General features: G+C 36.2%; 2 protein-coding genes across 2 annotated transcripts in view; one reads left to right on the plus strand and one right to left on the minus strand.

The window, feature by feature from the left end:
* The window catches only part of LOC141287780 (lipoxygenase homology domain-containing protein 1-like), a 37,763-nt gene extending 27,928 nt beyond the window's left edge, over positions 1-9,835 (plus strand). Inside the window, exons 14-18 of the mRNA XM_073819907.1 lie at positions 1,946-2,131; positions 5,917-6,087; positions 6,179-6,314; positions 9,125-9,277; positions 9,355-9,835. Coding sequence (XP_073676008.1) covers positions 1,946-2,131; positions 5,917-6,087; positions 6,179-6,314; positions 9,125-9,277; positions 9,355-9,835 — 1,127 coding nt within the window. The remainder of the gene's footprint in view (positions 1-1,945; positions 2,132-5,916; positions 6,088-6,178; positions 6,315-9,124; positions 9,278-9,354) is intronic.
* LOC141286736 (leucine-rich repeat-containing protein 2-like) overlaps positions 1-15,648 on the minus strand; it is a 371,513-nt gene that overhangs the window by 124,845 nt on the left and 231,020 nt on the right. The gene's annotated exons all lie outside the window — the stretch shown is intronic.

The raw sequence follows: 15,648 nt of genomic DNA on the forward strand, positions 1-15,648 counted from the left end.
AAACTAAATGTCCATTACTTAAATTAAAATAGAAAATATAAAAATAAAAACTAATAAATTTTTTTTTTTAAATGTCTTGACTTGAAATAAAGTGAAATGTAATGAAATAAAATAAAAATAAAAAACGTACTGTATTTTAGTTTGATGCCAAGACAAAATTTCTCATATGCTAAAATAACTTAAATAAAAAAAATGATTTTTTTTAAGTTTAGACATATTAAAAAACACATCATTACTACCTAAAATTAAAATGAAAATATTAAAATAAAAACTAATTCAAAATTTAAAAACATGTCTTTACTTGTAATTAAGTGTAATTAAATAAAATATTTCAACTATATATACTAAAATACATTTACATTTTAGACATGCTAATAAAAATGGAAAATATAAAATTAAACACTAATTCAAAATGTAAAAAAATGTTTTGCTTAAAATTAAGTGTAATATCAAATTTTTTAAAAAGTATTTTAGCTTGACATTTTCATTTAGTTCAACTTCATATACTAAAATAACTTTTTTAAAATGGCTAATAATAATAGCAAACACACACACCATTTCCATTACTTTATCTAAAATTAAAATGGAAATTATAAAAACTTATTCAAACTTAAAAAAGTCTTTACTTGAAATAAAATTAAATGAAGTGTAATTAAATTTAAAAAAAAAAAAAAACTTATTTTTTAATTTTAGTTTGATGCCAAGGCAGCCTTTCTCATTTTCATTTAGTTTAACTTCATATACTAAAATAACTTTTGGAGACTAAAACTCAATAAAAAAAAGTTTAGACTTTTTTTAAATAGCTAATAAAAATAGCAAACACACACAATTTCATACATTACTTTATCTAAAATTAAAATGGAAAATATAAATATAAAAACTAATTCAAACTTAAAAAAAAGTCTTTACTTAAAATAAAATAAAAAACGTATTTATTTTATTTTAGTTTGATACCAAGGCAACCTTTCTCATTTTCATTTAGTTTTAATTCACATACTAAAATACATTAGACTAAAACTGAAATAAAATAAAAAACACACTAGAGCTAATAAAAATAACAAACACACACACAAAACAAAATGTCCATTACTTTAACTGAAATAAAAATAAAAACTTATAAAACCCTAACTTAAATAGTTAAATTAAATGTAATGAAATAAAATAAAATAAAAATACTGTATTTTAGTTTGAAAAATATATTTAAAAAAAATAAAAAATGGAAAACAAATTAAAAGTTTAGACAGATTTAAAAAATAACAGTAGCTAATAAAAATAACAAACACAAACTAAATTTCCTTTAAAATTGAAATGAAAACAGAAAAAAATAAAAAACAAAACAAAAACAAAATATTAAAATACATAAAGCATAAAAATATTTCTTTATTTCAAGTGATAAAAAAATTATAAAAATAAATATTATAGCTTGTTGCCAAGGAGAGTGTTAAAATAGTGTAACTAAAATACAATGTAATAAAAAAAACTATAGAAATAATTATATTTTATAATTATATATATTTATAAAAGTTTTTTTAATAAATATAATTATAAAAAAACTAATAAAAATGAAAAAAACAAAAAAATTACTATAACTTACTTTAAATTAAAATGCAAATATAATAGTATCTCAGTGCTACTAAATGAACTCACAGTTTATATTGAGACTTGAAGATGTCTTCTGTGAGACTAACCTTCATGTGCTTGACAACTCCACTGAATCTCACGGCTGTCAGACGAAAGCATCAAGATATTTCAGAGATCTGGGGGGTGTTCCATAAAACAAGTTTACCAAATAAGCCAGGCTTATTTCAGTTAGTCTGACTTATTTTGAGCCAAATCAAGTGACAATAAGTCAGACTAACTCAAATAAGCCTGGCTTATTTGGTAAACTTGTTTTATGGAACACCCCCCAGATTTGTGATTGTGTTATAAAAATGTCATTTTGCAGCCGCCGGTACAGACGCCAACGTGTCTCTGATCGTCTTCGGGGAAAACGGCGACACTGGAACGCTGGCACTGAGAGAAAGCACCAACAGGAACAAATTTGAGCGCAATCAGGTGGATGTTTTCCGCTTCGGGGACATTCTGAGTCTGGGAGAGCTGTCTAAGATCCGAGTTTGGCACGACAACAAGGGTGAGAAACGTCCTGTGTTTCTTTCTTTCTTTCTTCAGCCGTAAAGAAATTATATTTTTTAAGGAAAACATTTCAGGATTTCTCTCCATATAGTGGACTTCTATGGTGCCCCCGAGTTTGCACTTCCAAAAGTCAGTTTAAATGCAGCTTCAAAGGGCTCTAAATGATCCCAGCCAAGGAGGAAGGGTCTTATCTAGTGTTACAATCGGTTATTTTTTAAACAAATTGACAATTGATGTACTTTTTAACCTCGATGCGCATGCGTACTCTGTGCACTTCGGTTCAAGACAGTTAGGGTATGTCGAAAAACTCCCATCTCCTTTTCTCTTCCAACTTCAAAATTGTCCTACATTGCTGCAGAAGTACCCACCCTGTGTTTACAATAATAATACGAAAATAACCCATTATTTTGCTTTGAGTTCTCCATAATAAACTCCTTTGAACGATCCATGTTTCAATGTGAGAAACTGAACATTATTTACAACATTATTACCTGTAATGCACTGTTTAATGCAGCTCAGAGATGCCATGAATGCATTTACACTGCAGTCGCAACTGCATAAATAATAGTGGTGTAACAATTCACTTGTTTTCTTGATGCATCGATTACAAAACCTGATGATACATATGCATCAATCTTGAAACATGGATCCCTTTTGGAAGGGAAAAAAGGACGTTCGAAGAAGTTCTTGCGGTATGTACAGTGACTCGGTTATATGTCAGATAACCCTTATTATGAATAAAGGTTATTGTAGTTTATTAAGGTTAAAATTAACCATAAAAAATATATATATTTAAAAATGTTCAACAGTTCTTAATTTTCTATTTATTACAAAATAAATTACTAAAAAAACATATAGACATTTAAAAAAATACTAAAATTAAGTTAAATTAAAAATAACAAATAAACACAATTAATTCTAAAACTTTAACCAAAATTGAAAATACAAATAAAATACAAAATAAAAATTCAAATGAATAAAAACTTACTTATGTTACAAGTATACATATGCATCAATCTTGAAACATGGATTTTTTAATTGTGAATCACTGATTTCGTTCAGTAATTGATTTAAAACACTAAGAATCAAATGAATTGCGATTTCTATAGCACATTTTAATCGCTACATGCACAAATTATGATACTTTAATACAAACTATAACATTTGTATTCACAAATATGTCTCTGATTGAAAAGCATTTGTTTCAGTGTAGTAATGCAAATTTGCGCATTTTTCAATTTGTTTACACGTTAATGATAGCATTGGCCGTTGGTAGCTGTGCATCATGAAATGCTGTAAACTGCAAGTCTCAAAATCCAACTGAACTGAACAAGACTCGAACAAGACATCAATAAATGCACGCATGTCACCTGATCCACAAATTTATGATATATTAATGCAGAACAGAATATTTTTATTTGCAAACATGTCTGCATTTGTACAAATCGATGCACAGTAATTTAAATCACAAATTCCACAGTCTATCATCCCATAGAAATTAATGATTCACAATTCAAAAATACATCTTTCAAGACCAGTGAAAACGAGTGAATCATTACACCCCTAGATCTGAAATATGCTTAGTTTGAAATAAATGTATTTAAAAATATTATTTTTCACTAGGGTAAATTTCTACATATGCCACATGTCATACCATAGCATCATTAAACTAACATCTAACAATGGACAATAGTGGTTTTTTTATTTGTTTTGTTTTTGCCCTCACTCTCTGACTCCATAAAGCCTGCAGTGTAATGTGCCCCCTGACTAAGTATGTAGGCGAAGCATTTAAATAATCCTGAGAATACACTTAAAGAATGCAGAATTCAATCATTAATTAAATCGCAGACGATCATTGACACCTCGCAAAAGGAGGCCAAGTCACAAAAGGTCATTACAAAAGAGGCTGGCTGTTCACAGAGCTCTGTATCCAAGCACATTAATAGAGAGACGAAGGGAAGGAAAAGATGTGGTAGAAAAAAAGTGTACAAGCATTAGGGATAACTGCACCCTGGAGAGAATTGTAAAACAAAACCCATTCAAGGGATTCACAAAGAGTGGACTGCAGCTGGAGTCAGTGCTTCAAGAACCACTACGCACAGACGAATGCAAGACATGGGTTTCAGCTGTCGCATTCCTTGTGTCAAGCCACTCTTGAACAACAGACAGCGTCAGAAGAGTCTAAAGACAAAAAGGACTGGACTGCTGCTGAGTGGTCCAAAGTTATGTTCTCTCATAAAAGTAAATTTTGCATTTCCTTTGGAAATCAGGGTCCCAGAGTCTGGAGGAAGAGAGGAGAGGCACAGAATCCACGTTGCTTGAGGTCCAGTGTAAAGTTTCCACAGTCAGTGATGGTTTGGGGTGCCATGTCATCTGCTGGTGATGGTCCACTGTGTTTTCTGAGGTCCAAAGTCAATGCAGCTGTATACCAGGATGTTTTAGAGCACTTCATGCTTCCTGCTGCTGACCAACTTTATGGAGATGCAGATTTCATTTTCCAACAGGACTTGGCACCTGCACACAGTGCCAAAGCTACCAGTACCTGGTTTAAGGACCATGGTATCCCTGTTCTTAATTGGCCAGCAAACTCGCCTGACCTTAACCCCATAGAAAATCTGAAGAGCTGAAGGCCACTATCAGAGCAACCTGGGCTCTCATAACACCTGACAGTGTTGGGAAAGTTCATTTTCTACATGAACTAGTTCAAAGTTCAGTTCACACATTTTAAAATGAACTAGTTCAGTTCATAGTTCATAATTCAAATTTTTTGAACTAAGTTTGCAGGTTCCAAAATGAACTAGTTCATAGTTCTTTTATTTTTATGCGGAGTTGCTTCTTGAGACCCGACGGGCACAGTTTACACAAAAAGGTAAGATTTTTCCAACCTGGATCATCACTGACCTTTTCAAAAAATTATTTTAAGTGGACATATGAAGTTTCATTCATCATTGAGACAGAAGTAGTGCCGCTGCCTTCATCGGATTTTGCCTCTATTCATTTTTCGCAATTTGATGACGCATGCGCGGAGCGACTCTGTTGTGGCTGGTGTTGACAGATCTGGTCTTTTCCCCTATATAATAAGGCCCGTTGTAGATTGTGTTGTAACGGTTGTAGCCTAGATATTGTGCAGTCAGTGGTTATAGCCGGGATTTTGCCTGGCTCCATAGAAATCTGGCACTCTCTAGAACAAAATTGAACTACGAGAGAACGACGTTCATAAACGCCAGAATGAGCGCGTTCACGTTCACGTTCATCAGGCAGATATACAGCATGTTCAGTTCACGTTCACCCAGAATATGAACGAGTTCATGAACGATCGTTCAATGAACTCGTTCAGGCACAACACTGACACCTGAGCAGTGCCACAGACTCCATGCCACGCCGCATTGCTGCAGTAATTCAGGCAAAAGGAGCCCCAACTAAGTATTGAGTGCTGTACATGCCCTTACTTTTCATGTTCATACTTTTTAGTTGGCCAAGATTTCTAAAAATCCTTTCTTTGTATTGCTCTTAAGTAATATTCTAATTTTCTGAGATACTGAATTTGTTTTTTTTGGGGGGGGGGGTTAGTTGTCAGTTATAATCATCAAAATTAAAAGAAATAAACACTTGAAATATATCATATCCGTCTGTGTGGAATTAATGTATACATTATACAAGTTTCACTTCTTGCAAGGAAATAGTGAAATAAATCAACTTTTTGAAGATATTCTAATTATATGACCAGCACCTGTAGAGCGAAATAGTCCATACTTTGTTTAAACTGTATGTCAATTTGATCAGGTCCGGCTCCTGGATGGCATTTGGATTACGTTGACGTGAAGGACGACCTGCTGGATCAAACATTCCGCTTCCCCTGCGACCGATGGCTGGCCAAAAGTGAGGACGACGGGCAGATCATGAGGGAACTGGCATGTGCCAATAATGATATTCTGGATCTCAGTGACAAGACCAGTAAGAGAAATGCATTTCCTACCTCTGTAACCCAAGTGCAGTGTATTTATTCTGCATTCAAATTTTACGTAACTTTGTAATGTCATTTCAGAATATGAAATTGAGATCACAACAGCCAACTCTGAAGATGCAGAGACAAAGGAGAACGCCTGGATCATTCTGGAGGGGAAAAAAGGACGTTCAAAGGAGTTTATGATGGAGAACCCAAAGAAGAAGAAGTTCTTGCGGTATGTACAGTAACTTGGTTATATGCAGTGTCATTTTAGCTAGTATTACACAGTTTCAGTTCCCTGAAGGAGGGAACAAAGACGTTACGTTGAGTGATGTATTGGGATTGTACTTGGGGGACCTATCACCTCTGAGCTAAAGAGAAAAGGACAATGAACATTGGCGTGTAGAATCTGCATGCCTAGCCCCTTCCCTGTACATACGGGTATATAAGATGGCAACATGCATTCACTCGCTCAGGTTTCTGCTGAAGAGCCGAGCCTTAACCCGGCCGTCATCGCAGTTTAGGATTGTGGCAAAGGGACGTAACATCTCCGTTCCCTCCTTCAGGGAGTTACGTCGAGTGATGTATTGGGATCTACCTATGGAAAATGCCACCATACTGAACCGCGTTACGTAGTTGAGGTGCAAATGCTGACAGGCAAGTGTGTCAGGACAAATGGGCTCAATAAGTAACCTGCTCAATGCCCTGTAAGCCGAATGCATGGGCCCACCAGGGATGCCAGATCTACTGAAGCAACCGTTGGGGGGCGGAGACATGATGAAACATAAGTCATGTGGAATAGAGGGAAAAGAATATTACTGAGACATAATGCCACAACCAGAGGGGACGAAGGAGACCTTCTACTAGGCACAGTCACAGACTACTCCATCCACCCGCAAATTACCTTGATGTTACCTTAGCACACAGGAGGACTTGTTTAAGGCTTAACATAAAGATAATAGAATCTCGCAAAGGTATTGGGTGTCACCCAGCCCGCAGATCTTTATATGTCTGTTAGAGAGGTGCCTTGCGTCTATGTGAGCTCGAACTCCTTGGGGGCACAGCTCACCTTGGGGCTCGTATTCCAAAGGTGATGGTATCTGCCACTCAATGGGCCAACCTCTGTTTGGAGACAACATTCTGCTTTCTGCTTTTCCCCCAAAGCAGACAAAGAGCTGATGCTCTGGGTGCAGTCCACGTAAACACGAACGGGACACAGCAATGCTAAGGCCGGGTTTGCCTCCTCCTGCAGGTTTACCACCTGATCCCAAAAGGGAGTGGTGGGAACCTTTGGCACATATCCAGGCCTGGGTCTCAAGGTCAAGTAAGAATCAGCTGAGATGAATTCAAGGCATGTCTCGTTGACTGAGAATGCTTGCAGGTCCCCCACCCTCATGATAGAAGTGAGTGCAGTCAGGAGCAAGGTCTTAAGCGACAAGTATTTCAGCCAAGACCACACAGAGATCGCAAGAGCGGATGAGGTGCTGGTTAGGAGGGTTTATCTTCGCATCTCTCAGGAACCTGGTGATCGATCAGGTGATGCTTCCCTAGCTTACAGGCTTTGGACGGGAGATGCGGACGGTTCCACCAGCTGGCGGCGTTTTGCAGGCACACCTGGCATACCCCCTGGCTGCCCCACCATTGAGAGTAGTAAGGAAGGAGGAGCTCAGACACGAACAAGCTGTGTAGAGAGTCTCCACATCTTGGTGAGCTCCTCATGAACCTCCCAGAAGAAAGGCATTGGGTCAGAGCGAAGTGGAACGTCGCTACAGGCACCCAGAAACTGATCGCCGAGCCACGAGCGCTCGGAAGAAGGTGCTTTGGACACCTCCAACATGGCCGCCCGAACAGCATGGCTGGCAGCTCAGCAGCTGCAGCGGGGTGCTGCTCAGCAGAATCGTCTGCTTCCGCTGATAACACCCCCTCCTCTGATGCCGCGATAGACCTCTTCCTCTTGAGCCCCAAATGTGATGCTAGGCTCGCCATGGAACGAGCAAGCACCATTCTTTGGTAGCTCCAAGGGGTTGCGAGTGGACTAGGACCTCCGTGGGGACTTGCCCAGCAGAGCATTTCCAGTTGTCACTCTGAGATTGCCCTTGCCTCTAGCCAACGTAGCCAAGGAACATTTATGGCCCGCTGAACTGGGCTGGGTAGAGGACGAGGGCAGCCGTCTCGCGAATGAGAAGCTAGATCTCAACGCATGCTTTGAACCATGCACGAAAGCCACCTTGGTGTGTTCTAGGCCCAGAAATTTGCTTTTTTAGTTTGAGGGATTGCCCAGGGAATAACCGCAGGAAATTTGTGCACTCAGGGCAGCCTTCACTGGTGATGCAAAGGCCGGCTGCTTGCAGAGGAGCCAGTTACACAGTAACTTCTTTCTTCTTCTTTCTTCAGTCTCTCCTCTTAAGGCGATCGCTCTGAAGCAGAAATCTGCGTGAGTGGATGCATGCCACCATCTTATATACCCGTATGAATGGGGGAGTGGCTAGGCATGCAAATTCCTTCGCCAGTGTTCATTGGCCTTTTCTCTTAGCTCAGAGGTGATAGGTCTCCCAAGTATGATCCCAATGCATCACTCGAAGACTGAGAGGCAATTTGTTTTATTTGTTTGTTCAACATTTCTCATTTTAATTGACTTTAACTTAATGTACTAAAAGAATTGACTAAATAAAAAAAATCTATATGAACATTTAAAAAATAAAAATAATAATAATAAAAACTAAAAGTCTAAAAAACTAAAAATACTGTAGTAAAACATTAATCTTACCTAAATATAAAAATATTTAACTTAAAATACTAAAATGTTAACTAAATATTAAAAAAAGTTAAATTTGTTTTATTTGTTTGTTCAACATTTCTCATTTTCATTTAGTGTAAAAAAAGAAAAATGACTAAAATATATATATACGTATTAAAAATAAATAATTTTAAAAGATAACTAATAATAATAAAAGTATCTATCTAAAAAGACAAATACTATGAAAAATAAATAAACATTAAACAATATGTTGACTAATAATGCATCATAATCTGACTCTGCTTCAGCGGTGCCACGGATTCATTCGAGTTCTCTTCTAAAAATGTGGGCGAGATCGTGGGTATTTGTCTGGGCCATATAACAAAGGAGAAGAAGGTGAAGAACGAGTCTTTCTGGCACGTGCAGGAGGTGGTGATCACAGAGAAAGAGCTGAGAAACAAGTGAGTATGCATCACATATATCTGAAATACTATCATGAGAAAATCCACGCCTCATTCTCTCTGTTCATCCTCCGCAGGTTTTACTTCACGTGTGACTCTCGGATTCCGTTGGCGGCGAAGAGAGATGAGTTCATGACGTTCGAGTGCACCAAAACAGTGGAGAGCTTTGCCAGTAAAGTGCGCAGTCTGGTTCCAGTCAAATACGAGATCATCGTCATCACCGGAGACGTGAAGGGAGCCGCCACCGACGCCAACGTCTTCATCACGCTCTACGGCGTCAACGGAGACTCCGGTAAGCGAGCGCTCAAGGGGAAGTACAGGAACCTGTTTGAGAGAGGACGGACCGACCGCTTCCTGGTGGAGATGCTGGATCTGGGAGAGCTCCTGAGGATCAGAGTGGAGCACGACGACAACGGCTCGTCGTCCGGATGGTTCCTGGAGTGCGTGGAGGTCACCAACACCGCCAACTGGGTGACCACCATCTTTGTTTGCGGAAAGTGGTTGGACAGAAATAAAGCGGACGGACAAACTCACAGAGTACTGTATCCCAAATATTAGATGCTTTGGATTTTTAACGGAAGAAGTTTCAGAACAAAGTTTGTACTTTTTTAAAGAAATTTAAATAAACGTCATTTATACTGAGAATTACCGTCGTCTTTGTCATCAGGTGTCTGATGAACCTGCGAACTTTGTGTCCGCCGCCAAAAACGTTGTAATATGACGATTCCCAAACTTTTGTCAACCCTGCTGAAAAAACCAGCATATGCTGGTTAGGTATGTTTTGGTGCTGGGATGCTGGTTTTAGCTGGTATATGCTGGTCCTTTGCTGGTTTATGCTGGTTCCTTGCTGGTTTTTGCTGGTTTATGCTGGTCATGTTGCTGGTTAATGCTGGTCCTTTGCTGGTTTATGCTGGTCCTTGACCAGCAACATGACCAGCATAAACCAGCAAAGGACCAGCATTAACCAGCTAAGGACCAGCATAAACCAGCAAGGGACCAGCATAAACCAGCAAAGGACCAGCATATACCAGCTAAAACCAGCATCCCAGCACCAAAACATACCTAACCAGCATATGCTGGTTTTTTCAGCAGGGAAACCAAAACTCATTCTGAGATTTGAACACATTTGCATGTTCACGGTTCTCTGATGTCGATTAAAAGTCACACGACATGCATTTCAGCTTGATTGTTTATATTATACATTTTTTTTTGATTTGACGGAATGTTCAAATGAGATAACACTATTCAAACTCCAACTGACAAAACTCCCACAATCCTTTGAGACTCAATCAAACTTACAAACTAACATGCTAACAGCATGCTATTAACATGCTAATCATGCTATAAACATTTTAGAAACTTGTTAATCATGCTAGAAACATTTTAGCAACACGCTAATCATGTTAGACACATGCTACCAACTTGCTAATAATGCTAAAAACATACTAGTAACTTGCTAATCATATTAGCAACATGCTAGCAAACATGCTAATCATTCTAGAAACATGCTAACAACTTACTAATCATGCTAGAAACATGCTAACAGCGTGTTAACAGCATGCTAATCATGTTGGAAACATGCAAACAACTTGCTAATCATCATGCTAGAAACATTTGAGCAACAGGCTAATCATGTTAGACACATGCTAGCATATTGTTAATTATGCTAAAAACATACTAGTAACTTGCTAATCATATTAGCAACATGCTAATCATTCTAGAAACATGCTAACAACTTACTAATCATGCTAGAAACATGCTAACAATGTGCTAACCATGCTAATCATGTTGGAAACATGCAAGCAACTTGCTAATCATGCTAGAAACATTTTTAAAACACGCTAATCATGTTAGACACATGCTAGCAACTTGCTAATTATGCTAAAAACATACTAGTAACTTGCTAATCATATTAGCAACATGTTAATCATGTTAGAAAAATGTTAACAACTTGTTAACCATGCTAGAAACGTGCTAACAGCGTGCTAACAGCATGCTAATCATGTTGGAAACATGCAAGCAACTTGCTATTAATGCTGAAAAACATACTAGTAACTTGCTAATCATATTAGCAACATGCTAGCAACATGTTAATCATGTTAGAAAAATGTTAACAACTTGTTAACCATGCTAGAAACGTGCTAACAGCATGCTAATCATGTTGGAAACATGCAAGCAACTTGCTAATCATGCTAGAAACATTTGAGCAACAGGCTAGTCATGTTAGACACATGCTAGCAACTTGTTAATAATGCTAAAAACATACTAGTAACTTGCTAATCATATTAGCAACATGCTAGCAACATGCTAATCATTCTAGAAACATGTTAACAACTTACTAATCATGCTAGAAACATGCTAACAATGTGCTAACAGCATGCTAATCATGTTGGAAACATGCAAGCAACTTGCTAGTCATGCTAGAAACATTTTAACAACACCTTAATCATGTTAGACACATGCTAGCAACTTGCTAATTATGCTAAAAACATACTAGTAACTTGTTAATCATATTAGCAACATGCTAGCAACATGTTAATCATGCTAGAAAAATGTTAACAACTTGTTAATCATGCTAGAAACGTGCTAACAGCGTGCTAACAGCATGCTAATCATGTTGGAAACATGCAAGCAACTTGCTAATCATGCTAGAAACATTTTAACAACAGGCTAATCATGTTAGACACATGCTAGCAACTTGCTAATTATGCTAAAAACATACTAGTAATTTGCTAATCATATTAGCAACATGCTACCAACATGCTAATCATTCTAGAAACATGCTAACAACTTACTAATCATGCTAGAAACATGCTAACAACGTGCTAACAGCATGCTAATCATGTTGGAAACATGCAAGCAACTTGCTAATCATGCTAGAAACATTTGAGCAACAGGCTAATCATGTTAGACACATGCTAGCAACTTGCTAATAATGCTAAAAACATACTAGTAACTTGCTAATCATATTAGCAACATGCTAGCAACATGCTAATCATTCTAGAAACATTTTGATTTTATATTGTTATTTTATTTTTATTTTTTAATAATTATTCACTTCTAAATCAACTCAAAACCCCTTAAATTGTATGTTGGATTTTTTATTTTTATTTTATTAACTTAATATTCCATTTCTATTTAGAAATAAATGTAATCGTCACGAAATGTACTTGCTTCTATAAAATCCAATTCCCATTGTTTTTGCACTTTGGAAGCATCTCCTCAACTTTTTTGTCAAACCACTTGGAGATGAAGTGATTTCTGGAAGCGCCCCTGAAACTTTACATTTACATTTCAGAAATGTATCACTGCATTTGCATGTTCACAGTTCTCCAATGTTGGTTAAAATCACATGACATGTAGAAAAACAAATAAAATATTTCATCGTTGTATGAAGAATTTCATATATTTTTGTAAATTTTAATAATTATTTGCTTTTGAATAAACTCACAAACCCTCAAATTGTCTGTTGGACCAAGTATATTATTTATTTTATTTATTTAAGACTCCATTTCTACTAAGAAATAAACTTAGTAGTCATTCACAATTTGTTTTAAATCATTAGATTTAGATCAGCATTTAGTTTGTGTGTTATATCAACTTACAAACCCTTAAAATGTGTTGGAGCGGTTGACGTAAGTTAAATGTCTATTTTTTCCTTTATTTAATGTACTTATGACTCCATTTTTACTGAGAAATAAACGTATTAGTAGTTAGTAGTCATTCAATGATTGATTATCTAAAACCCAATCCCTTTAAATGTTCTAAATCATTTGATACACTCTTACAAATAAAGGCTCCAAAGAGGTGTTTTTGCAGCGATGCCATAAAAGTACCATTTTGTGCTTCCCCAAAGAACTTTTCAGTGCTTCGAAGAACCAGTTTGAAAAATCTTAATGATCTTTTTGGACTAAGAACCTTTTCTGCATTTCAGAGGTTCCAAGATCTTCAATAAAGATCCTTTATTTTTAAGAGTTTTCATGGTAAGTGCCTTCAAACACAAACTGAGGCTATTTTTCTTAGATTTTTTCCTGACACATCCATCGTGATTGCCACTAACGTCACATTATTTGTGCAAAACCTTTGCAACTCTCTTGAATCTAAACATGAACATCTGCTTTGTTTTTATAGACTAAATGCTAAAAGATTTGCTGCACATCTTGAGCAGAGCATGAGATGAACTGGGCATCAAGAGTCAGAGCGTTGTCAATGTGGTTTAATCAGTGTCTGATTGATTTATTGATTGATTGCTTAATTAATGAATTAATCACTGATTATAATCAGCTGTGCTGAAGGTTTTAAAGCTTCTGTGAGCCTCTCAAACACTTTCAGACAGCTACAGGCTGCTTCTGAGAAATTTGTTCTACCTTTCTTTGTTTATCTTTCAGTTAGAAATGAAGAAAGTGCTTCTGAGATTATTGTGCTTTCTTAGTTTTTACTTTCTTTCAGTCAAAAAGACTGTTATTAACTTTTCTTTCATAGTTTCTGTTGGTCATTTTTTCTTTGAGTAAGAGTTTTGTGTTGTCACAGCAACTTTGATTTGATAAAGCAGTTTCTTTTGAAGGATGTTTCCATGCATTTCTTTTTTTCTTTCTTTCTTATTTTAACTTTTATTGAGTGCTTCTGAGAGATTTGTGCCTTTGTTTATTTGGGTTTTTTTTTTTATTCATATTTTCTGTTTGTCACTTTATGTTGTCACAACACCTTTCTTTTGAGAAAGCAGTTTCTTTTAAAATATTTATTGCTTAATTTTCTGTTATTTAAACTTTATTGAATTAAGTAAGTGCTGGCTATAACAGTGTTTTGACCAGGAAAAGGTTCGGATCATTGACTAATTTGCCGTTGTTGGCTTGTGAAATCTTTCGTAATTGAATGTTGCGAGACAAAGTATATTTCTTTACTTTTATATAGTTTGGTTTTTATTTCCCTAAATCCCCCAACCATTGACACACTTACACTGTAAAACGTTTTCACTAGTTTTAACTTAAGTTTAGCAGCTGCCTTAAGATTTTAAGTTAAATCAATTTAGGCCCGGTTTCACAGACAGGGCTTAGACTAAGCCTGGATTAGACCATAGTTCAATTAGGACATTTAAGTAATTTTTTTATAAACGTGCTTCGAAAAAAAACATTTTGGTGTGCATCTTTAGACAAAACAAAGGCACTGATATATTTTAAGGTCAGTCGGTGCAATTTTCTCTTAGTTGAAACAGCTCAGACTTGCATTTTAGTCTAGGACTAGATTTGAGCCTTGTCTGTGAAACCGGGGTTAAACTCAAGTTATATCAACTCATTTTTATTGTAATAAGTTAAAATGACTTAAGCTGATTTAACTTAAAAACCTAAGTTCAGCAGCTGCCTTAAGTTTTTAAGTTGAATCTGGTGAAAATGTTTTACTGTGTAGTGTTGTAAAAATGCAAGTACTTTATGTTCAATACCTTGAAATATGGTCAACAAGTTGAATTATTGAGGTGTGAAATAAGTGTTATCTTGTCTACTTTTTTCTATTAAACTTAATGCAGTATTTACAGTAATTCAGTTAACATACACTGAAATGTCTGAATTTATTATCAAATGTAAGACAAAAATGATGTTTTCAGGCATGAAAGCATTGATGTTATCAGTAACACTTTGCAATACGTGTGCACAAATAAGCATTAATTCATGCTTAATTAATGCACAGATAATCACGAGTTAATGTATAATTAATGAAGAAATAAAAAATTATTACTACATCAGCAACTAATGAACATTCTGTATGATTCATAGATTAAGTAATCAATAAATTGTTATTAGTTAATTGTGTCATAATATACTATTTAGGATGTGCATGTCTGCAACTAGACCCTATTGGATGCTGTGGCTTAAAGGTGCCATAGCATGCATTGAAACAAAATTTTTAATCGTTCTCTGACATCTACATAGAAGGTTTATGGCTTAGGAAAGGGCAAAAAATCTTCAGAAACGGTCCATTTACAACCCTAGGATTTGTCCCTAGAATGAAATGCTCTGTTATTGCCATATTTGGAAGGTCCGTGAATATTAATGAGGAGCTCTGCTCTGATTGGCTGTCTCACAGAGCGGCTCGCTCACACACAGCTGTAAGGAAACACACGGAGGAGATATATATTTAATTACAGCCGCTTTTAATATGCGGTTTGTTCAGGATGCTCAGGATCATCATTGGGCATCATCAGTGCACTCATCTCTCCGTTTAAGTGGTAAGTGAAATCTTATGTACAGGCTAGCACTAGCATTAAGCTAACCATGTCCCTTCAGTGGCTCGCCTTATTTTACTGATGTACTGACGTTAATGATGATTGGGGGCGTTACTATGTCATGTCCATGTACTAAACTCTTATTATTTAACTA

Source organism: Garra rufa, chromosome 15, assembly GCF_049309525.1.
Source record: "Garra rufa chromosome 15, GarRuf1.0, whole genome shotgun sequence".
In the NCBI taxonomy this organism is placed as follows: domain Eukaryota; kingdom Metazoa; phylum Chordata; class Actinopteri; order Cypriniformes; family Cyprinidae; genus Garra; species Garra rufa.